The sequence below is a fragment of the Rhododendron vialii genome, chromosome 8a (assembly GCF_030253575.1).
Source record: "Rhododendron vialii isolate Sample 1 chromosome 8a, ASM3025357v1".
NCBI lineage: Eukaryota > Viridiplantae > Streptophyta > Magnoliopsida > Ericales > Ericaceae > Rhododendron > Rhododendron vialii.
Window position 1 is genome coordinate 15161229 of NC_080564.1, and position 24101 is coordinate 15185329.

Here is a 24101-nt window from a genome sequence, read left to right on the forward strand (position 1 = left end):
CATTTTTCCCAATTAGACATTTAATAAACATTCCAATAATTAATGATTTTTTTTTGGGTCTCTACAGGCCCTTATACACAAAAAAAATGGTGTTTAAATCAAGCACTCTACACACATTGGATGCCGTTGATTCCTGCCAAGGCCCCATCGTTTTTTTTTATAGAAATTTTGGACGGCTCGGATCGGCCGTTCAGTGGCCGGAGACGATCCAGCACTGCCGGTTGGTACGATTTCCCTCCCCCCTTTCGGTACACATAGCATGACTCATTTAAATATTACGTCGTTTAAAAAGGACAATAAAGATTATCATATTGTGGGCTCATTTCTCCTAATGTAAAAATCATGTGTCTTAACGTGACAGCATTGTGATTAGATTAGAACTATATAAATACAAATTTCCACCCAAAAACCATTCCAATGAGTGGTGATACTAGTGATTAGGTTATGAGTAGCAAAAGTTGAGCATCGGTATCCCTACCCTACTTAAAGTAAGAGAGAAAATGTATTACATGATAATTAAATCAATGCATTAATGTACATCAAAAAGAAAAATTAGTGATCTTCTTAAGTACTGTATAAAAAAGAACCGTTGTTCCGGGCACAATGTTTCCATATGTGGTGACAAGGACACCGATCGAGACCCCTTTTTATGAAAAACCAAATCCAAGGAAGAAATTTACTTCATTAATCATTATATAAAAGAGAGATAACAATTTATCTTCACGAATAAGAAACTAAATATTACGTATTTTCAATCAGTTAATAGATGGACAGTGTGCAATCCGCACCCTCACTTGAGAATTTAATATTAAATTAACACCATAATAGATCGCATTTCTAGACGAGTATATTATTAGTCAAATTTTATGAGATGTACCACATTAACTTAAGATACAATATTGGATGTTGCATAGCAACTTTCTCTAAGATGGATTGGAAGCCAGGTATTTTATTGGCGAGTAATGCTACAGGTATCGACGAAACTCGAAGGGAAATCGTACCGACGGTCGTGCCGGGTCGTCTCCGGCCATCGGATGGCCGATCTGAGCCGTCCAAAAATTCTAAAAAAAAAAGCCGTGGGGGTTTATGAGGGAATCAACGGCATCCGATGTATGTAGGGTGCTTGATCTAAACACCAAATTTTTCGTGTATATACACACCCTATTTTTTGTGTATATATGTATATACACAAAAAATAGGGTGTTTAGATCAAACACCCTACACACATCGGATATATATGTATATACACGAGACACCCTACACATATTGGTTGCCGTTGATTCCTACGTAGGCCCCTTCGGTTTTTTTTTTTATAGAATTTTTGGACAGTTCGGATCAGCCGTCTGGTGGCCGGAGACGGCCTGATGTGGCTGTCGGTACGATTTCCCCTCGCTTTGGTCAGTACCTATATATTTTTCGTTTATTGGCACATATTTTATTAGGAAGACGAAAATTATAAAGGTACGTCCAATGTTGAGATGGAAGAAGACATTAAAAGGGACGGGTCGATTTTGAAGCGCCGCGTGTCACTTTGGACATCTGATAAAATTGAAACAATACATAAAAGATTTTTGAGTGCCATGTGTTCAAACCCCAAAATTCGCTCTCACCCCCGCTCCCTCTCTCTACTTACTGCTAACAAACTTATCAACAATTCTACTCTACGTTGAACTTGCCAAGACTGTCTCTCCCTCACGTCTTCTCTTCCTCGTCCTCCTTCAATAATTTGAGCAAACAAACAACAACCAAAGTCTAATTGAATTTCGAAAGGTGAAACTCTCTCTTGAAGCCGTGATCGATCCTCTGCTTCTCTCCTGTGGTTGTGGTGAGTGATTCCCTCATTTCTGTCTTGGATAGGAACTGATTGTACTAGGGTTTTCTTTTTTTTTTTTTTTCTTTTCCCAATTGAATTTGACTGTTAAGAGATCTTCAATTTTGTGTGTATTTATTTATGTGTGGATGGATGTATGCTTTCTCATGCACGTACATAAACCATTAAAAGCTTTCGATCTGTTGGTATCTGCCGTTTCCCTATTTGGAAAGTCTTTTTTCTAGTTGGAAATATGCATTTAGAAAAACGACACTACACCTGTCTCAAGTCATGACATACTTGTGAATCTTTTTTGCTTTTTTGATTGCATAAATGCCACTCGGTCTAACTTGTAGTTACAAATTCTCTTACGCAGATTATTAGAAGTTCTGACCCGTCATTTGATCTTCTTCTGACAAACGATCCAAGGTAAGAGGCTATCTTTTTTCTGAGAGAGAGAGAGAGAGAGAGAGAGAGAGAGAGAGAGAGAGTCCCCCTTGCACTGCTCGTGAATAGCCTACTACTTTGTTGGTTGATCAATTAATAGTTCCTCCTCTTTATGACCTTGTTCACTGATAATTTGCTACCCATCTTGTGAATGTTGCCTACATCCTTTTGATCTATTTTGACTTCTAAGTTTTGTTTTTGCTTTGCTATATCTTAACATAAAGTATGTGTGAACTCTGTTTTCTAATTACTGCTTGCTTCATACAATACAAGAGAGGACATTTCTCTCTGTCTTCCCTTCTTCTCTGGTTCAATTTTCTATGTTACATTCAATTCCTTGATTTTTTAATTTTTAATTTTGGTATTTTTGATTAACAGGTACAGGGAATAATTGGACATGGGATGCCTGGTGTCGACCCCAAAGGACTCGGGAGGAAACAGAAGGCGGCCAGCAAATGTTGGGGAAATTTCTGTTTTTGTTCCTGGCTTACGGATCCCTAAACCCGTTGACTTCTCTCCATCATTAACCGATCACGTGTCTAAAACTCTAGTTGAACGCCTTTCTGCTCTTAGAACCCGAATAGTTGTGATGGCTGGCCAAGAAGGTCCAACGATTACAAGGACAAAGAGAAAAACAGCTACCCAACATGGTAATTCGTAGTGTAGACAGGGGTCTTCTTTGATTTGTATGTGAAGTTCAAATAGTAATGCATCATTATTGTCCCAGGAGGTTCAACTTTAGCTGATCTTCAGCAGGCACTTGAAGATTATTTGCCATTTCTTCTAGGATTAGTTAAAGACGGTAAACCACAAGCAATGCTTATGCCATTAGATTTTCTTGTACGTCTAAGAGTAGTTCTGAACTTCTGATTGTTACTCGTCTCTATTTTGCAGGAAGTCCGTTGCAACACAAGGTACAATTTGTTTGGGTTAATCAGGAGGATGATGCAGAGGTCAGACTAGAATAGTTACTTTCTATTATGCATATATGATGATATTTCGTTGACACGGTATTTTGTTTCCTATTCACACGAAGGCTTGCTTAATTCAAACCATCTTTCTTTCAGGAAACACCAATGTCTAATGCTTGGTATGAGGTTTTGTCAGTTTTGCACTTGCTGGCATCATTATCATTGTCACAAGCCAACTTGCTACTTCTTCCAAGAACATCTGCCGATGGATATCAACCAAAAATATCAGAAGGTGGTTGTCTACTGAAAATGTTTATTGTGCAGATCTTTTTCTTAAATGTGTGTTGTTTAGATCTTTTGAGGTGGACCAATGTAATAATCTACCTGAACACGTGGAAAATAAAAGTGAAAATCTATTTGTCTCAACAGGACATTTTCATTTTCCTTGTTTTGCATTAATGAGAAAGTGTGGATTTTAAAAACTGAATACATAGGTGATTAGGTTGTTTTCTTTGCAGTATCTTTGCTGGTTTTTCTTGTAATTGTTTTGTATCCCTAGACCTTGATTCTTTGTTTGAGCTTAATAAATCTTGCTCTTATCAAAAAAAGAAAAGAAAAAGAAAGTGTGGTTTTGCTGGAGATCATTTTGGCATATTGGTTGACATTACAATATGGATAAATAGCTTAAATTTGATAACACGGCCTTTAACATCGATCAAATGCTGTATATGCTTGGTTATATATCCTGATACATCTTAAATATTGTAATGGTCCTTGTTAGTATTGCTAAAAATCCTTAGGACTTCGATGTATGAATCTCAAAATACTGCAGTCATGCCCTATTGCAGTTTTTGTTTCACTTGTGTTTGCATGGATTTTCTTGTTAGGAATGGTTCTGCTGTTAAGAGTGTTGTTATCTGTTGTTCGATGTTGCAGAGAGCAGACGTACCTCAATTGATGTACTTCTGAAGGCAGCTGGATACCTCGATTGTGCTGTCAGACAAGTCCTCCCACTGTTACCCGCTGAACTCAGGTCCGCCTATGAAGGAATTGTGCTAAAGCTTATCAGCAGATACAGGATTTTGATTATTTTCACACTTGTGCAAGGTTGCTTATTTTATTTTTTTGTTGATTTTAGAAGAGGTCTACCAGTTGACCTGACAGAAGGTGTTCTACGAGCGCTCTGCCTTCAAGCATTAGGGCAGGTACTTAAAATGTTTTCTTGATGTATTTGAACTGTTAAGTTGTTCAGGTTTTAAGCCAAGGGATTACCAATGCATGGATACAAGTGTACAACCCAATACCCTTGTAAACAGTCTATGCGTCTAACAATGCCTACGTTTGGCTACAATTCTTTTGATTCCACAACAATTAGAACAGCTTTGCATTTAAAATAGGCAACAACGACACTTATTCATGATATTACGCAAGAATCCAATTGACAGGATAAGGACGCTTAAGATTTCAGAAGTCTAGACCTATTCGTGTAATTCCTTATGAGAACTTACGCTTAATTAGTTGCACTTGCATATTTAGGAAATCTGAAACTTAGTAGCAGGGTACTCCTAAAGTGGTGCCGCTTCCACCTTAGGAGTGCGATTCTGCTCTCCCAACTAAGGAGCTTGACGGGACTCGGGAGCCCGCTCCCTTGAGATGGGAGCTCGCTCCTTACAAAGATGCGAGCTTTATACGATGTTGGTATAGAACAACAGTAGTTAATTGTTAGCTTTATAAATTGGTATTTGATTTACCTCATGTATATAGCCCAAGTCATTATATGTTGAAAAGATGACCACACATTCTAACACTAGCCCATTTATTACACTACCTTCACCCATATATTTTACTTCCTAAAATGATTGTAGTTTTAAAGAGTATATTCCATGCTACATTGTTTTTGTAATATATGTATACATTCCTTTCACGCTCCCAACCTTGGGAGCTTCTATATTCCCCCACTCCCACATTTCCACTCTCGCTTCATGCAACTAAGGTCTGAAATATGGTTAAATTCATATATAGATAAGTTGTGAATTCCTAGTTTCACAATTAGTAGCTTTTTGAAGGTAATGATGTAATTTGAATGAAGTCTAATCAGTTTACATGTTTAATCTTTAGGCTATATTTTCCTTTTGGTTTTAGATGAAGCTGGAGGTTCAGCACAAAACCCACTCCATCATCTAGTTTCTGTGACAAAATGCATTCTCCTACCTGGCTCCTAAACAGCTAGAAAGAAAAAATGTGAAATAAAAAAGCCAAAATGAGGCTCCCAAACACTGAAAGTTAGGGCTATTTAATTAAGATAAAGGTTACACATATTAGAACCCAAATACCCAATATACTTACTGAATTGTCTTCAAGTTATTATATATTCCGTTGATCTTCAAAACTCCAAATCAGTAAGCAATTACCAGTGTTTTTACTTAGTAATATTTGGTGGACTATGTTGAGCACGGACGTGGGAATTCTCCTCGTCACTTCCTTTTGATGTTGCAACTGATCGTTGGCTGTGTGTTGTGACATATTAGTTCTTACTCTACCATGTATGTTATTATTGTCATGTGTGTAACATGAGTTAAAGTTGAGTGGTGCCAATGCATTACTGATATTATCCTGGAAGCAGACCTCAGATGAGCACTTCGTTAAGATTTTTGCTCAATATCTCATCAGGGTGTTGATATCCAACTTGGACTGGCTATTGATAGTACCAAGGCCACACTTGCAGTGAAGCGAAGACTAGCATGCGAGATGGTAAAATACTGGCAGCAGGTATTACTGCATTAACTTTTCACTTTTGTTTCCAAGATCTTACATTAGTGTATTCCAAGTCCTTGTGGTTATGATAATAAAATTTTCATGCTTTTTTTGTGGCTGCTAACTTTGTATACTTTTGCATTGGAGTACTTTTGCGCCTCTCATAATAAGAATAGAACAATTCCCAGATCATGGTTGGGTCGACGTAATAGTTTGTATAGTAATCAACTAATCATAGATACATGTAAAGCATAGGAGTACATTAAAGCAAGTTGCACTTAAAAGGCACAAACAAAGGGGTAAGTGATAAAGACCTTATTGTCCAAAAAAGCCTAGCTCCGATTCATGATATAACATCCAACTCAATACCAATGGCCAATGAGTTTAGGGGCCGCCTAGGCTTATGGTAGTTTTGGAGGTGATAATTGACAAGCTCTAAGATATGTTTCTTTTTCTTCTTCTTCTTCTTCTTCTTTTTGTTTTTTTTTTTTTTGTAGTAAAAATAGATGGGATTATATTACGACATCAAAGATGATCCTCCCATCTACGAAGGGCAAGAAAAGACAAAACAATAGATAGGATTTCTTTATTTTTTGATTTTGTATCCCCTCAATTCTATGTTACGTTTATACAAATTCCTAACAAAGGGAAGACCTTCTATGGACGTGAGTATGGAAAATGGTAAAAGGTCTAGGTATGGACATGAACCGTTAGTCCCTTGCATGACTTGCCTTGTCAACCATTACCTCTTCTCCAACTATATAAGACATCCTTCACGCTGACTAGCACTTTCATCATCTATAGAAGAGTTCTTCAAATGTGAGAGAACCTTCTATATGTTGCACACCATCCACTAAACTCAACATGGAGAAGCACCCTTGACCGTTGAGAGACCAAACCTTCTTCTTTCACTGTGAAAGCGCTCTTGATGGTCCACACTCCACACTAAGGAAAGGATTCACCTCAAAATGGTCCAACGGTGAGTTCAATCTCATTCCTTTGATACATGTTAAAGCACCTCAAGAAACCTCAACAACTCATCCACCTCCAACCTAGAAACCTCAACAACTCATCCACCTCCAACCTAAGAAGCATAGACACTTCCTAGAAGGTGGTTAGTCACAGTTGGACGACAACACTCTGGAGACACTTCCTGACACGTTTTGGGCATGCCTCTAAATACTTCTGCCTTTAAATGTTTTTTTAGCCAGACAGGCTTTGGACATTTTGGGGGCAACTATCTCCAAGACATGCAGGAATCACATTTCTAGTCTAGCTTACATATTCATTATCCAAGGAATATGCTTTATCCTTTCTATCTTTTAGTTTTATGAACTTCAAAATTCAAAGCTTTCCTGTCTTGTGAGGAAACTTTCAATGTAGCTTTTAGGTTCTGTTTTCACACTAATCTCGTAGTCCATAAAATCTGAAATTAATTTCTACTATTTTGTCATGATAAAATATGGAAACATTCTCAACCAAAACATGAAGTTGGTTTTTTCCTCTTCATTTTGTGGATGCATACACATCATATTTCCTTATTGGAATGTCCCAACCGTGTTGCATTGAGCGAGCTCTCAATAGATCTCCCTAGGGAAAAATTTCTCTACATTATGGTTGCCCTAATGATGAAGTCAAGGCTCATTTACCTAGAAAAAGGAACCTAACCAAACTAGGCAACAAAGACCCAAAGGATCGTACTTGTGGAACCTTGAATCCATTATCGGTTAAAAGCTTGAAAATTAGATAAAGAACACTTATTGATAGATGATGGACTTTAGTGGCATGTTTGGTAAAGTTTGATACGGGGGTTTCATAATTTTGGTTATGCTGCCACATTTGAAGGTTCGTCGCGGAATAAATTTACTATAAGTGCAAATAGGGTTATAAATTTCTAGGACAGAATATTTGAATTGGGTAATAGCTTTAGAAGTGAGAAGAGAAAATCTCATATAAATAGTGAAGTGTTGGGCAATATCTACAATTGGGTGTGGAATATGTTTTGCATATATAGTCTCTCGTCTTTGGAGGGGCAGAGTTGGTGAGCTTACTGTTATCAACCCCAAGTGGTGTCTCTAAAGAAATGTGGGAGGAGACTATGTAGTACAAAAGAGTTTCGGAAAGTTCTAGAGGGTTCCACAAAGTTCTAGAACATTCAAGGAGACATGTCTAGAATAGAAGATTAAAGAACCTTGAAGAATTTGGAGTATTCAGAAAGAGTCAATAATGTTCTAGAGCATTTTAGAGAATGGAGGAGAACTCCACTATATACTTGTCTTGTGTTGAATCTTCTAGAGACTTGTTGAGAAGTACTGATTAAGTATATACCCTTCCCATATAATCAAGAGTCTATGAAGCTTTCCAAGACCCTTGGAATGTGACACTAGACAAGAAAGAGGGAGAAGGGGAGAGAGGCACAAAATCTTCAATGCCAATAAAATCAATCCTTTCTGAGCTAAAAAAATATGTTCGTGGGTAGTCAAAGGGATTTAATAATTTGGGTGCACTTTCATTGTCAATAAGCACTTGCTTTGATAAAATCGCGTCTTGCTGTCGGATTTTCCTTCTCTTCGATTACTTCTTCTTGGTCATTGACACCGCCCATAATTTGTAGGAGAGGAACACTCACAGACCCACTAGCTTGATCTTTATCTTTCAGTTTACTTTCCAAACCCGTAGCTACTAATCTTTCCAAAAGAGTTTTTATTTGCGCAATCTCTTCATTCAATACTTGTTGTGCCTTGTTAATCTCTTCCACTGATTTCTTCAAGCCTTGTTGTTCTTGATATAGACAATCAAATTTTGAGTTCAACTCAGCATTGGTAACCATGGTTATGACTGGGAATAAGGATTTTTTTTTTTTTGGGCTGGCTGCAAATTAATTGGGGATGGGTTACTGTTTCTTATGGGTATTGGGTAATATAGATAGTATATTGTATTGGTAATGGGCTGGACAAAAATAATTAGGGTTAAAATACTTGCTGACTTCAACAGTGCAGCAATGGGGCAGTAAACGCACAGAAAAGCAGTTAGCAATCTGCCTTTTTCAGTGATCTACAGCATTCTGTACAGATCCAAAACTGCTTCATGCAGATGGTTATCACAGAACACTTTGAAAGTTGCGATTGCCGTAACGATGGAGATAAAGAATGTTGGAGAGAGAGAGAGAGATGGAATCTCGAGCCTAAGCTTTGATACGGTGATACGGATACCAATTGACGCCGGACAAGAGAGAGGGAGAAAGGAAGAGAGGCGGCACACACAAGGGTCACTTGACGCTGGACAAGAAGGGGAGAAGGGAAGAGAGGCACACACTAGGGTCACTTGACAACGGACAAGAAGGGGAGAAGGGGAGAGAGGCACACAAGGGTCAAAACCCTAATTCTCAAATTCAAGGTCTAACTATTACATTGTTGAACGTCTTATTTACAGACTCAAAAGTCAAAACCCTAATGGAAATAAAAGGAAACATTAAAAATAACCTAATTAAATATTAAGTGCCTCCTATTACTAATAATAATAATAATAAAATAATAATAATAATATTTCTTGGACGAAATCTTTGTCTGGCGACTAATGCTTTGTTTGGATGGGAACTTAAAAAAAATTTCCAACTCAAAAAACACTCATTACCTCTACTCTATTCATTACTCTCATTTCTCTGTCCACTCTCCAATCATTATTCTCATTTCTCTCTCTATCTCTCTCCACTCATTACCTCTATCTCCACTCATTACCCCAAAAACCAAACTCAAAAAATCTCAAAAACCCATCCAAACACAGCATAAGCCATTTACGGTCCGCATCAGAATGTTGACGGACGTACTATTTTGGAATATTTTTGAGAGCCAAGGAGGCTTATAAACAAGAGAAGGCCACATTTTTACACAGAATCCAAAAACCAACCATATTGTTGTGTTGAGCTTCGGAACTGATATCGATACATAAAGCAAGAGAGTGAGTAAGAAAGCCTAAGCTATGGGCTCATTGGCTTCTCACTGTTACGAAATTGGCGACGAGTAACAATTAATCGACAACGAGCTTAAGTGTAAGAAAAGCAAAGAGGCACAAGCTAAGAAGCACGGATACGGATACGGGATATGGATACACGGATACGTGGTTTTTCCAAAAAGTAGGATACGATTCGTTAGTGAATGCGTTGAATATAAAAATAAATAAAATATATATTATACTGTTAAAAAAAACCTAAAATCACAGAGAGAGAGACGAGAGAATAGAGAGAGACGTGAAACTTACTGGTGTCGAGAGAGACAAGAAACAAGAGAGAGAGAGAGAGAGAGAGAGAGAGAGAGAGAGAGAGAGAGAGAGAGAGAGAGAGAGAGAGAGAGAGAGAGAGATTGTTGTTGTTGTTGCCTGTTGTTCCGTTTTTGTTGTCGATTGGTGGACTGGAGAAAAGAAAGGCTATATATAGCCAAAACGTATCCAAGCGTATCCAAAACGTATCGGGATACCAAAAATTAATTCTAAATTCTGGATACTCTAAAAAACGTATCCGGAGCGTATCCGAGCTTATCCGTATCCAATATGCAAGCTAAAATAGAGTATCTGTGCTTCATAGGTGGGGTTAGACACTCACCTGATCCTTGGTTAAGTAAGATTTCTAAGCCTTTTACGAGAGGAAACATAAGTAATGTTTGAGAACTTATAGCGATTTTTTATAGATTCTACGTAACTAGTAAAATCACAAGATTTGACCCCCACGATAAGTCTCATGTAAAGCCTATTTACATAACAATTTACAAAGAAAAGCAAGTTCTGAGGAGACTTGACCCTCAGACCCTCCAAAATATAGGCCCTGTAGTTGTGCTGAGCTGGCATTGGGGGCTGCCTGCACATGGCATCTGCTGCCGTTGCGCTGCTGCTGTGCTGGTGGTCTGTGTCGCTCTAACATTTGTCCCTCCCTTTTCTTGTATCTCAGAACCAAATCAATTGGCATGACACAATCTTCTCTCTATCATTATATGGGTGCTGATGTTCTGCTAATGTAAGTGATATGATGTGTAATGATTTGGCTTTTTAGTCTTAAAGTGCCTAGCATGTGAACGGTATAGAACAAATTAGAGAAACTAAAGATGTTGTCATAACTTAGCATTGTAACTAAAGATGTTGTCATAACTTAGCATTGTAACATATCGTGCTGTTGTGACAAGCCTTGTTGCCCAGCTGCTTAAAAGCTGGGCTCAATCGCTTCCGTGAGATGCCAAACAGTGCAGCTCTGGAAGAATAAGGTTGGGACAAAGGGAATGATGCATTTATTCGTTCTGGCATCACTAGTATCTCATGAAAAGTATTTTTCTAGGAGCTAACTTATTTCTATCACAGACACAGATATTTAGTTTCCTGTCTTCTTGTTTCTGTTGACAAATATATAGGTGCACCTGAGACTTTTATTGCGTTATATTTTTCTGCTCTGTAGGCTCAAGATAACTTGACAAACCTTCCTCTGTCAAATGGTTGGGGAGAAAAGCATCGGTTTTTTGTTAAGTGGAAATACATCGAAGCAAAGGTATTTTTTGATTTTTTTCCCTGCCTAATGGATTATGTTACCTTGTTGTCATCCAGTTAAGATCAGAAGATAATGGGTAGTAGTACTCCACGAGGTTATTCTCCATCTTGACGTTTCTGGAATTGATTAAGATTAGTTAGCTGGTCATGTGGCCTATTGTATTTGTATCTTATGGTTCCGATGATCAATATCAGTTTTATGACATGGGGAGTTAACAACTATGCATATGAGTACTCCATGCCAATCGATTCCTGGAAGGCACAATCAAGATTCTGTGCTGATTGATTGCAGTTCTACCATTGTATCTGCATTTCAAGCAGCACTAAAAGCGTCTGTTGGGTATCCACAGTTTGACTTATGATACTTAGGTTCATCAAGCTTCTGCATTTTCTCTGCCTGTAAAACAGAAGTTCTTCTTACTATGATAATTTGAAAAGACACAAGTCTTGTGTTGGAGTTCTTGAAAGAAGTTTCTGTCCTCGGAGTTCAAACACATAGAAATAAACTTTAATTGAAAAACTTTTTACATTTGTTGTTCTCATAAACTATTTCAAAAAATTGATTTAGAAAGAACCACTTTTCGGAAAACATTGGTCCCATGTATGACATTATTTTTCTGATCAAAGGTACTAAACTGATCCAAAGCACAAGTGTTCTCAAAATTTTCACAGTTTACAAAATTGTGTTTTTAGCAAGTGCTTAGAAACCTACGCTCTCTTCTCTCTCTGAACTGTCTTATGCCTTGTGCTTATACATGGGTTTTCTCTGTTCTCCTTCAGCATCTGCCACTATACTCTTGCTGTGACAACCCGGTTCCACAACCACCACAACGTAAAAATAACAGATTTCTAATCATTTATTCCAAAAAGAATATCTTTTACAACGGTGTTTAAAATAAATAAAACAGTCTAACAAGCCTAAACTCCAAACACTCATCCCGCACAGCCGTCCTCGCGTCAACAGCCAACCTACAACACAAACCCCCAGGAAGTATACAATACGACGAGAATAGATATGCTCACAATAAATTAGACCAACCAATTAGCGACACGGAGTCAACAACAAGCCACATAATACGACCTTATATCAGGCCCTCAGTATATGACCAGTGTCCAGCCTCACTTGCCACACTCAGCCTATTATGAGGCTTTCTCAGGTGCGTACTAAACAGTTCCACAGCACCCAGCCCCAACATATATCACCCAACTCGGCTCCAACAATGAATTCAGATGATTCAATAAATAGCATAACGATCAAGCGGAATACAAAGACAGGCCAAAGGAATACTCCAGAGAGTTAGAGCATGTTATATACTTCCTGGCTTGGGTACCTTAACATAAAATCATATGCATGAAGTCCACTGGCGTCACCATGAAAATCGCAGTAAAGTTCATTTCCCGAAAGCCTCTGTTATGGTTTCAGTTCTTCTTTCAGTTTTCCCTCTTTCTGTTTTCTTTTTGTTATTGGCTTCATATATACACACACACAATTACTAAGCATCTTACACCTATCACTAGCTGCACACACACAAACCCAACGAGAGCTCCACGTGCACCTGCTAGCCAAACATCAACTCTTATGTCTATCCATTTTTGTTGCATAATAGTTAATTCTACAAGACAAGTCAAACCCAACACCTTATACTCACAAACGACAGAATGGGAAAAGTACCTTTTGTTATAAGAAATAGCTTCTTCTTTTCTTTTTTTTAAGTACAGGGTATTACACTTGCCAAGTCTACAAGACACATTTTGTCAAACCTCACTCTTTCATTTGTCACCGTTTGTTACCAAGTAAAGACTCCACTCTGGAAGCCATAGAACTGTAGGATCAACCTTCCCAAACGTAGGAATCTCTACCACTACTAACTTGGTAATATTGCCTGCCTCATCATTGTCAGTCTAATTGCCCATTCTCAACGAAGTATCTGATCCAATTAAGGTGGGATATGCTGGATGGGGCAATTTTTGCTATCATCTGCGTGGATATTCTTTTTATAATGTCAAGGTCTCCCAAGGTCTGACCAGCGACAGCCCTAAATATTTTGGGTTCACGTGCATGGATCTTCTTTGATATTGTCAAGTTCTCCCAAGGTCTGACCAGCGACAGCCCTAAATATTTTGGAGTCACGTGCATGGATCTTCTTTTATATCGTCAAGTTCTCCCAAGGTCTGTGCTGCCTAGCCATTGCAGGCCATAAATGTTTTGGGCCCTAGGCGAGCTCGGAACAGGCCCTTGTATAATTTTATAACCAAGTTCCAACAATATCCTTAAGAGTGATTTAAAATCTAAAGATACTACTCAAAATTTATTGTTAGTTAAATCAAATTGTAGAAAACCTAAATAGAAACTATAAAGCCAAATTGCACAAACTTTATATTTCCGGGGGTCTTTTTCATCTGAAAATTTCTTGGATGTATATTTACTGTTTCACTTTACTTTTGCAAGTTAAACCATTCTTTGTTGGTGAAAATCTCTTATACCCCAAGGTTTTGGGTTCTGAACTCCCGGGCGTAAATCCTAAAGAATTTCAAGTGAAAATTCTTTCAACTTAAAAACTGAAGGCGGCGAACCTCGAACTTACAACTCAAGGATCAAAACACCACTGCTACCGCTGAGCGATCACGGCACTCAAGAATATAAGGATTGGTGAGTTAATTGGTGATACCAAGGAAGTGTTCCTGGAACAGGCATAGAATATTGTTGCAAGATGTTCTCAACAGAACTTTTAAAGTACATAGATTGTGAGCTTTTGGGCCCACCTGAATATCCAGTACTCTGCGCTTGGAAAGGTATCTTGTACATCTACAGGCAGTACTTTCTTGGAACTGCTGGATTAGTCCCATCAGTTTGCTGAATAAACAAATTCAAGCGGGCCAAGAAGCTGTTTTCCGTAGGCAACTTCCAATGACTCAACACTCTGGAGGCTGGAGCTCCGTCCACTCTTGGAGTTTGATCATCCAAATGGGGATTAATTGATCTCTTCTTAAAGCATTCAAGATTGTCTCCGGAATCTGCTTATGGGTATCTCGAATGGGACAACTGGAAAACAGTTGGAGAGCAAAGTACCATGAATACAGATTGATGTGTAAATCATGTTATGGATAGCTGTATTTTATATGTCAATAAATATGTCCTAACCAAGACTACCTTTATTAGTGGTAAGGAGGAGGACACTCTCAAGGTTGATTCTGGAAGAAATAGGTTTTATTTTTTAGCAACTGAAGCACTTTAACAGGCCCATTATGGTTTCTTCTTTCGTTTCTTTTGGGGTGTTTTTAGTAGTTTGAAATATTTGTTGTTTCCAATGTGTACCAATGTTTTGCTTCACTGTTCTTGTTCAGCATTATCTTCAATTTTCTACTTTCTTCTCAGGCTGCAGCATATTACTACCATGGTTTGATCCTTGATGAGGGAAACACAGAAAAATCACATGGGATGGCTGTAGCTGCTTTGCAAGCAGCCGATGAGTTTCTCAAAGAAAGTAAGAAGACGTCTGATGCTTTCAACACAGCCCCTCCTCTATCAAGGTAACCTGATGGATTATCCCTTCTATCTGTTTTATGGTTTATCTTCTCTTTTTCGCATAAATGAAAACTATTTGGAAAATTCTAGCTGAAAATATGGTCTTGTTTGGTAATCCGTCACCTCAGACAAACTACATCACCAATAGAGTCCGGAACTGGAAAAGATAGAACATGGAAAACCTTTCCGTGTTATATGTTTGTTGTTTTGCTTGCTTGGTAAATATGCCGTTTTTTCTGTTATCTATCTTACAAGATCAGTTAAATTTCGTTAGCAGTTTCCCTCAAATATTGTTAAAGATCAAAGACTGGACTTATTCTTAACTAAATAAAGCAGAACATGGAGGGGCAACATTCAAGTGTGTGCCAAACATCATTCACATGGTCTTATGAGTTTTTTTCTTATTAATGGCAGGATTCTTACTTTTGTTAGTATTTCTGATTTGCCATTTCGGTAGGGTTGTTGGCCCATAAGTGCAAGGCTCCGGCATGTATTAGTCAGGCTTGCGTGAAAAGAATTGAGTGTTATTTAAGTTGTGTCCTTGACTCCTTGATGTTATTATGGTTGCGGCCCTCAAGTTTTCCCTTTGTTTGGCCTATCCTTCACCATTCTGCATCACTAAATTGTCAACTATCACATCACAAGATTCAAATTTCAAAGTGGAATGGTCCCCACAGTTTGGGGCTTCAAAATGCACTTGTTGTAAAGCAGCTTTTGGGAATTTGACCTAAGCCTGCCAATCTATGAAGCACGGGTACTTCGGAAATGTCGCCGTACGCGTACCAGGTACGGGTACGGGTACGGCATGGGTACGGCAAAAACGTACCGGGTACGGCAAAATTATATCGGGTACTTTTGGTAATTTTGGGTACGGCACGGGTACGGCATGGGTACGGCAAGGGTACGTTTTAGCCCAAAATGGAATTTTTTTCAAAATTTCTGGGATTTTTTGTAAATAATTATAAAATGTGGGCTTATTGTGTAATTTATTTGTCATTTATAAACACAATATTACACGGCAGAGATCTTGGAGATCGATCTAGGTTCCAAATCAGAAAAAAAAAAAAATGTAAGTTCTCTCTCTCTCTCTCTCTCTCTCTCTCTCTATATATATATATATATATATATATATATATATATATATATATTTATTTATTTATTTATTGATCGAATAATCTCTCTTTGTATATATGTACGAATATATGCATGTGTAATGTATATGTATATATGTATCTGAAATTTTGAATACTAATAGATATGTATATTTGCAATGATTTTGCTTTTTGTTGGTAAAATAAGTTTCTATTTCATTTTATGCAATAAAAAATAGAAAATAATTATATATATATTCGCCGTACCCGTACCCTACTTTTTTGGGATTTTGCCGTTTTCCGTATCCGTACCCGTACCGGTACCCGTACCCGTGCTCCATAGCTGCCAATAATTGTCTTTGCGACGATTTAGAGAGTTGTGTTCTAAAAGGTCAAAAAGTCTGCTTCCTATGGCGTCCCTATGAAAAGAAAAGTTTTGGCTTCATATTTGAACGTTGCAGGTTATAGGCATTTCAAGTTTAGTGGCAGAATTTTCTGGACATGGTCTATTTTATGATACAATGGCATTGACGTAATGGTGAAATAAGGGTGGAGACTCAAAGACAGGCACGCACTTGATTGTCACCTATGAGTCAACTGAAAATGATGTGTTGGTCACTACATGCACGCTGGGGGCATGACCTATCATTTCAAGTGGTGCCAATTTGTAGTCCTATGGGACACTGGTCCCTTGGATCGGTTCCCCTATGAAAGGATTCAGTAAGAATTTATAGTCCCAGAGGGAGATAGTTTGACTTCTCCAGCCTACCCAATAAGGACTCATCCTCTTCATCAGAAATGCTCTGATTGCCCCAAAATAACCTGAACCAAGAGGGAGAAGTCTTGGTCCCTTGGCTACGAGACAATTTTCGAGCTCAGAGAACATCTAGGCTTCTAAGAGTTTCCCATAATTGTGTAGAGGCGGCCACCTAGCATTACTTGGCACGCACCAAATTCCGAAATTCAGCAAGCCTCTTTATATGGGTATGTTTGGTTGGATGGGATGAATGTCGATATGAAATGGGCATGCCTATTGAATCCTCATTTCCATGTTTGGTCATGTAATTAGTAGAATGTCTTTTTAAATGGAATCACCATCGACCAATCTAAAATAATGGACATTACATTATAAAGTAAGGAATCATATTCTCTTTTTAGGAGAAATGTGCCCCATAACAAGGTTTTGTTCGGGCAGATCTAACAACTGGAACGAACAATGTAAGTATTCTGGTCTTGATCTTCCACTGCCAGCAACAGCTTCGTCTCCGTTAGGTCTGATAAGTATTCTTTCTATCTCGCAATCTCGTGATTAGATCTGAAGCTCGTTTCCCTATGATGTACGATTTTGATTTTATAGGTTTAGATGTCCTACGATCTCCTCTCTTCTGTCTACCACTTATCACTTTATACCTGATTCACCCTTCTATGACCTAAGCTTGATATCAGAAGTAGTCTCTATTAGAGCTTGTCCCACATTGGTTAGTTATAAGTGTAGAACCACCAAAAACTAGTATATGAGCCTGGGCAGCCTCTCCATTTGTTACCAATTGATTTTGAGTTGGATGCTTCCCTGTAGTTAAGGCTTAGTTTCTTTATTGGAAGGATAAGCATGGGTTTTTCCATTTTAACATAGTATTAGAGCTAGACTTTCGGAGGCTTTTGAACAAGACTCTCTCGATTATTTGGCCCGTTGTTTGTGCCTTAAAAGAACCTTGTTTCGTTGTGATCCCCATGTTATGGATCTTTTGTTTACCTTTCCACGTGTGGGTTAGGTCGTATGTGCGGGGTAGTGTTATAGCTTGTTCCACATTGCCTGGGCGGCCTCTCCACTCATTGCCAATTGATTTTGAGTTGGATGCTTTAACAGTCTTAATCTGCTTCCGTTGTAGCTAGGGCTATTGATTGGAAACATATTGGGTTGGCCTTTGTTGGAGTTTGTCCCACATCGGTTAATTATCTCCTCCAAAACTAGTATATGAGCCTGAGCGGCTTCTCCACTCATTGCCAATTGGTCTTGAGTTTGATGCTTTAACATGGTATCAGAGCTAGGTTTTAGATAATTTGTTCCCCCTTGTTTGTGCCATAAGTGCACCGTTGTATGTTGTGATCCATGTGTAATGAATCGTTTGTTTAACTCTCCACGGGCGAGTCAAGGGTCACACGAGCGGGGGAGTGTTGAAATTTGTCCCACACCGGTTAATTTTCTTCTCCAAAAAACTTTTGAAAAATGAAAAATATTGTGGTCGGGAAGGGTAGAGTAGCCAACGCCATTAGGATTTTGTTTACAGTATATTTTAGATATTGGCAAAATATGTTCTATTGTTGTATAATATAGAGAGTTTTTTTATGGTATAGACCAAGGTTGTGAATGCCGTTCCGTACCAGCCGGTTAGATGGGAAAACGGTACTGTAACCCTCTAATACCGTCCCAGTTCCAATACCAGGCCTTACCATACGATACCACCCGAGGTGTAGTTACCGGGAATTTCAGCCGGTATTTTGCTAAACTGGGCAGTAGGCTTTTATAAGTGCTTCGTCGCAACCAGAGAGAGAGAGAGAGGGAGACTATGTATCTTCCATTTCAACATATAAATTTCGACAAAATTAAACCCACCAAACGGTCCAAACATGACCCAGCTCTTACAATAAGAGAGAAGGAGAACTGCTATACATATTACTTATAGATAATCCAAATCTGTGTATGCCCTTTCCATATCAGCTGGGGGAAATCTGAGCATACATATTCTTGATGTACTAATTTGGTCACAGCATTGTTGCCGCAAGATTCTTGAGTTCAACAGCATTGTCGTCGTCGTCCACAGGAGCATGTTGTACTGATTTGGTCACAGAGTAACAGAGAGAGAGGGAGTGATCTCAATTGGGGTGTGTGTGTGTGTGGTGAGAGAGAGAGAGAGAGAGAGAGAGAGAGAGAGAGAGAAGGGGGGGATGGCTGGAAAGTGGAAATGGGTTTTGTCGAGAATCTCGAGATGGGAAAGTGGAAATGGCTGGGAAAGTGAAAATGGGTTTTGCCAGATGGGTTTTGATAGTTTATGGGAGTATATTTCCTTTTCCTTTCTTTTTTGAATTCGTGAGGAAAATAATGAATTTATACCCTTGCCGGTACGGTATTCAAATCCGTGGTATAGACAACTGAAAATCGACGGAATAATTATACAAAAATGAAGGGGAATTCTTGGTACCGACTGAACAAAGGGCGAGGTTCAAATGAATTTCATCCAAATTGTATATGAGCCTGGGCTCTCCACTCATTGCCAACTCATTGCCAATTGGCTTGAACAGCCTTCTCCAATTTCTTGGAATTCCTGTCTAAACTTTCGATTGTCATTTAAGTGTTTTTGCAATATAAAATTTAGTTTGTACTCGGGTTGCCTGCAATTTGATTAATTTTCAATTCACTTTTTTGAAAGGGGAAAAAATTATGAGTGGGGTAGTACATACAAATATATGATGATAATTTGGTGAACTCATATTCATAAATAGGTACACTTCATAACGACCGGTTTTGGCCTTTTGGTCAATTTCTATTGAAAATCCCTCGCGCGCAGATACCTAATGCCTTGTTTGGATGGCTTTTTGAAAAAAAAATTCTAACTCAAAAAATGCTCATTACCCCTATTTCCAATCATTACTCATTTCTCTCTCTACTTATTATCCCTAATCTCCAATCATTATTCTCATTTCTCTATCTCTCTCCGCTCATGACCCCTATCTCCAATTATTATCCTAATTTATCTCTTCACTCATTACTAAAAAAACCGAACCCAAAAATTTTCAAATCTTCATCCAAACAAGGCATAATGTTTATACTGTGCTTTTCCCAAGAACTTAAATAGTTGGTTTGTTAGCTGGAAGTCTCTGCTCATTGGGCCTCTGCCGTTTGACTTAACATTTGATTGTTGCAAAGGCAAAATTCACTTTCTGAAGAAGAGCAGACCATAGCGTCACCATACTATATTGGACCTCCTAATTGCCATATACTATATTGGACCTCCTAATTGCCATTGTTGGTGCAGAAATCCACCTCTGTGGGGAACCATGAAGTATCTGTCTGAGAAGATCCCGAAAGACACGTCAAGCAAGGTGCGGATAAACCAGGATCTGTACTCCCATGACAAGTAAGTCTTGCTTTGCTTCATTATTAAGCTTGAAATACGATAGCAAATACGAAATTCTTTTCCCTCTATGAAATGTGGTTGTTGGTACAATGACCTATGCAATCCCCCGATGTTCATTATCCGTGCTCATGTTGTTATCATACATTGGTTCGATAAACAAACATGGGGCCCCAGTCGGTGGAAATTTTTCTCCTTGTCAACACCCAATCTTAAGTATGTCCACTTCGTTTTATGAGTCGGTATTCTTCACAGGAGATTTGTGAAAAATACAGTGGGGGCCGCCTTCCTGGCTACTTACATTTTATTAAGGAGGCTCCCGTTTACAGTTATTGCTATAATTTGAAAATGTGCATCAGCCACTCATTCATCTCAAGCATAAGTAAATGCAAATACGCAAGACTTTCTACCTTGATATTGTAGTTTATATTGTAATATTTGGTGATAGAATTATGGAGACGGCACCAACATTGCCAGATTTTGCATTGGCTCTAAAGCCTGATGATTATCAACTTCCTCCGGTGGACATCTCTTGGAATGACGAAAACGTGAACAGGGGGCAATAAGGCCGATATATACCTAAAGGACAGTTACAATATTTTGTCATGTTGCCATAGACAGGCTACAAACAAGGGCAGATTGGTGACTAGTGACAAGGAAAACTATTCTTCAATATTTTGTTTTACAAAAGGTCTTCTTTTGCTGTCTTTATTCCTATAGATTTCTCATTCCCTTTTCCTGGGAGATGCCTCACCTGTAAAAGAGCTTTGTACAAGTCCCTGTTGTGTCTTTACGGCTCCAGGAAAAGGTGTAATTGTATTTTCCAAATCCCAAAATGATGTGTATATGCTTCTGTTCACCAAACAGAGGGGAGTTCAATTGTCCATTTGTTTCGATTGAAAAGTTCTGTAGATGCCCTGTTATGTGTTGAATTGGTCATCAGGAGAAAGCATATGTTAAATGTGTTCACCAGTATTCCTCATTTGCTTATTGGAAGTAAACTCTTTCGTTACCAACAAAAAATAAGTCTCTCTCTCTCTCTCTCTCTCTCTCTCTCTCTCGTGTAGATTGATGATTGTGTGCCTAATATTTCAAGGGGTTTTTTTTGCTCTATTTCTTTCAGAATGAGGTAGCTTTTGTTTTATTTTTGGCAGTGGTGGTGGGGTGTGTGTGTGTGAAAAGCAACAAATTCAGGTTAACGTTCCTATTGGCAGGATGGAGGATCAAGACCAGTAAAGAACGAACAAGGGTTACTTACACCCCTTCAATTGTGACCAAATATATCACTTAAACACCTAAACCAAAAGAGTGGACATTTGACCCCTTGAGCTGTCATTAACTATGAAGGAATGTGTTACACATATTCATTCTGTAAATCACTGTCCTAGCGTTTACTAATCGTGCTGTGTGGGACACTGAACATGTAGATGTAAAGGTATCACGCCCAGTCGGAAAAAGGAGGGTATGTTTGTGTCCAACCTTGCTAGAGGTGTTGAAGTATCCTTTCACAGATAATGAGAGCAACTTTAGCTAGACAGTATTTGGTTCCTTAAACTAAAAAGAGCAGCAAAAAGTAACCTCTCGATCGAGTTCATTATTCAGCTTGGGTTTAGATGGGATCACCCACATGGGCATTAAAATTCCAGGCAAGACCATGGGATATATTTGCCAGAGATCTCTCTCAACAATATAAGTACCCCGTTTGAAGGAACAAAACATATATAGTTTGAGAAATCGTCAGTTCTTCAAAATTGCAAAAAAGAAAAAGAAAAAAGAATTGAGCATGGGCCGCATGGCTTAGGGCCCCAAATTGTTGGATAAAAAGATGGGCTACAAGTGTTGTACGTTACATTTGTCATTTACTTCTTGACTGTGTGTTCGTTTGTACGACGTTGGGGTATTACTCATTCTTATGCAATGTCGGATCTTGTTTTGGTTTGTGGTGGCCAAGTAAATTTTCCTTGAAGCATTTTCGGGAAACTGCTGGTGTTCGAAACCAAAGCCAAGAGGCCATGTACCTTTCCTTGAGACTTGCTTAGTCATCGGAGTGTCTACTGGTTGACTTCGCGAGCTAGGCACTAATGTGGTTCTCTAATTTGCAAAGTCAGGCTGGGTAGAAGGAGCTCAATCCAGATCCAAATCAAGAGATCTAGAGAGGAGATCTATATTGAACACCACCCCACATTTCCCAACTTTTCTCAAATTTTAATATCAGATCAAGAAACTTAAAACTACTCAAATTTCTACTTCGCCGATGGGTTTACATCTTTTCTGTTTGGGTACATCGGAAAATAAATTGGTTTGGATCTGTAAGATTGATTAACCAAGCAATTTATAGGAAATAGTAAAAATACCAAAGCAATTTGTTATAACTAGACTAGAATTTTCAAACGAAAACCACCTTAGATGGGTTTAGCTGTAACCCACAGTTTTAAAAAGATCCACATTTGATACAAGAAAACCCTCTCATGAAACTCGATCCCGTCATGTGAGAACGTAAAGGACTACTTGAAGACTATAGAAGAGCAGTTTGTTAGTTCTGATAGGGCACTCGCAAACACCCCAGTGAATAGGTTGCGGGGAAGGTGATTATTACAGACATCATCATGACCTCTTTGGCTATTACAGACATTATTATGGCCAGACATCATCATGGCTTTTTTTAAAGCACAATACATCCAGTACATCACACCTTACTACATCATGAATGAAACGCAATAGTTCTAGGAATGTGAGTGAACGCATTATGGAAATGAGGGACATCGTGGCTCACCTCAAGTCCTTGGAGATTGAGATGTGTGATTCATTCCTTGTTCATTTCATACTCAATTTTCTTCCTGCTAAGTTTGAGAGAGAAAGAGAGCCTGGGGTGGGTTTCCACCTCCCACCCCTCCGCCTCCCCCTCCCCCTCCCCCTCCCCTGCTTTCCCCCCTTCCATTTTCCCCTCTTCTGCTCTCTTCCTTCCTCATCCCCTGTAGAGACCCGTATTTTAGGCCTATTTTTTTTTATTATTATTGATTTATATAATTGTACGGCTTGTCGAGATAAACGGTGTGGATATATAGAATGACGTATTTGTAGAAAGATATAAAGGTAAATAGATGAGAGGTGCATGTGTGAGTGTGTGGTGTGAGGGCATGGGATTATTTCCCCCACCTCTATTATTTTCAGGGAACACTTTCCCCTTTTCATTTTTTCTCTCGGCTGTCTCTCTCTCTAATTCTCTCGTCTCTCTCTGGCTCTCATCTCTCTCTCCCGACCTCTCCACCAAAGCCCACCAAATTGGTGCAAAACCCACCTCCATTTTGGCTTCTATACGCGACTCCAACCTTGAATCTCGTGGGTCTTGCTCGGAAGAGGAGTATTCAGTTTATTTCAAAGTTTGGAGAGCTAGGGCTTGCTCAGCTTGCGTGGGTTTCGCTTCTCGACTTGAGGTAGGGAATTCTACCTCTCTTTATATGTTTTATGAGTGATTTGGTGCATGAATCGTGCTTGTAATGTCGTGTTTAAGTTTGGATTGGAAATTCGTTGTTTCTGTAAGAATTGTCTGTCTTTCCTGGATTCCTACCGGTAGGCCCGTCCTTTCTACCGGTAGAACGTTGTTACTTTACCAGAAAATCGATTCCCTACCGGTAGGAACTCTTCACCTACCGGAGGAACTCTTCACCTACCGGTAGAACGATTGAGAAATTTCGTCAACCAGCTCAAACGTATAGCAGCAGCTCAAAAGCTGCTCAACGCATCTAACTGCTACCGGTAGGAATTCTTTACCTACCGGTAGGTCACGCACGAATTGTAGTATTGGCCTTTCTGTTTTCGAGTTCTACCGGTAGGACTTGTTTGCCTACCGGTAGGCCTACCGGTAGGTTGCGCGAATTGTTTCCGAGTTCTACCGGTAGGACT

General features: G+C 38.9%; 1 protein-coding gene across 2 annotated transcripts; it reads left to right on the forward strand.

Annotated features, from left to right (window-relative positions):
• Positions 1–1588: 1588 nt before the first annotated feature.
• LOC131335976 (uncharacterized) lies at positions 1589–21224 on the forward strand. 2 transcript variants are annotated; one of them, XM_058371562.1, is made up of 13 exons: positions 1589–1825; positions 2187–2239; positions 2636–2907; positions 2985–3059; positions 3152–3210; positions 3325–3460; positions 4105–4201; positions 4307–4373; positions 5839–5937; positions 11360–11449; positions 14825–14979; positions 20100–20201; positions 20647–21224. In XM_058371562.1, the coding sequence occupies exons 3-13, from the start codon at positions 2655–2657 to the stop codon at positions 20762–20764; spliced, it is 1251 nt and encodes a 416-aa protein (XP_058227545.1). In that variant the 5' UTR covers positions 1589–1825; positions 2187–2239; positions 2636–2654; the 3' UTR covers positions 20765–21224. The 2 variants fall into 2 exon arrangements, with proteins under 2 accessions (XP_058227545.1, XP_058227546.1); XM_058371563.1 differs by lacking the exons at positions 1589–1825; positions 2187–2239 and adding an exon at positions 2277–2404.
• The last annotated feature ends 2877 nt before the right edge of the window (positions 21225–24101 follow it).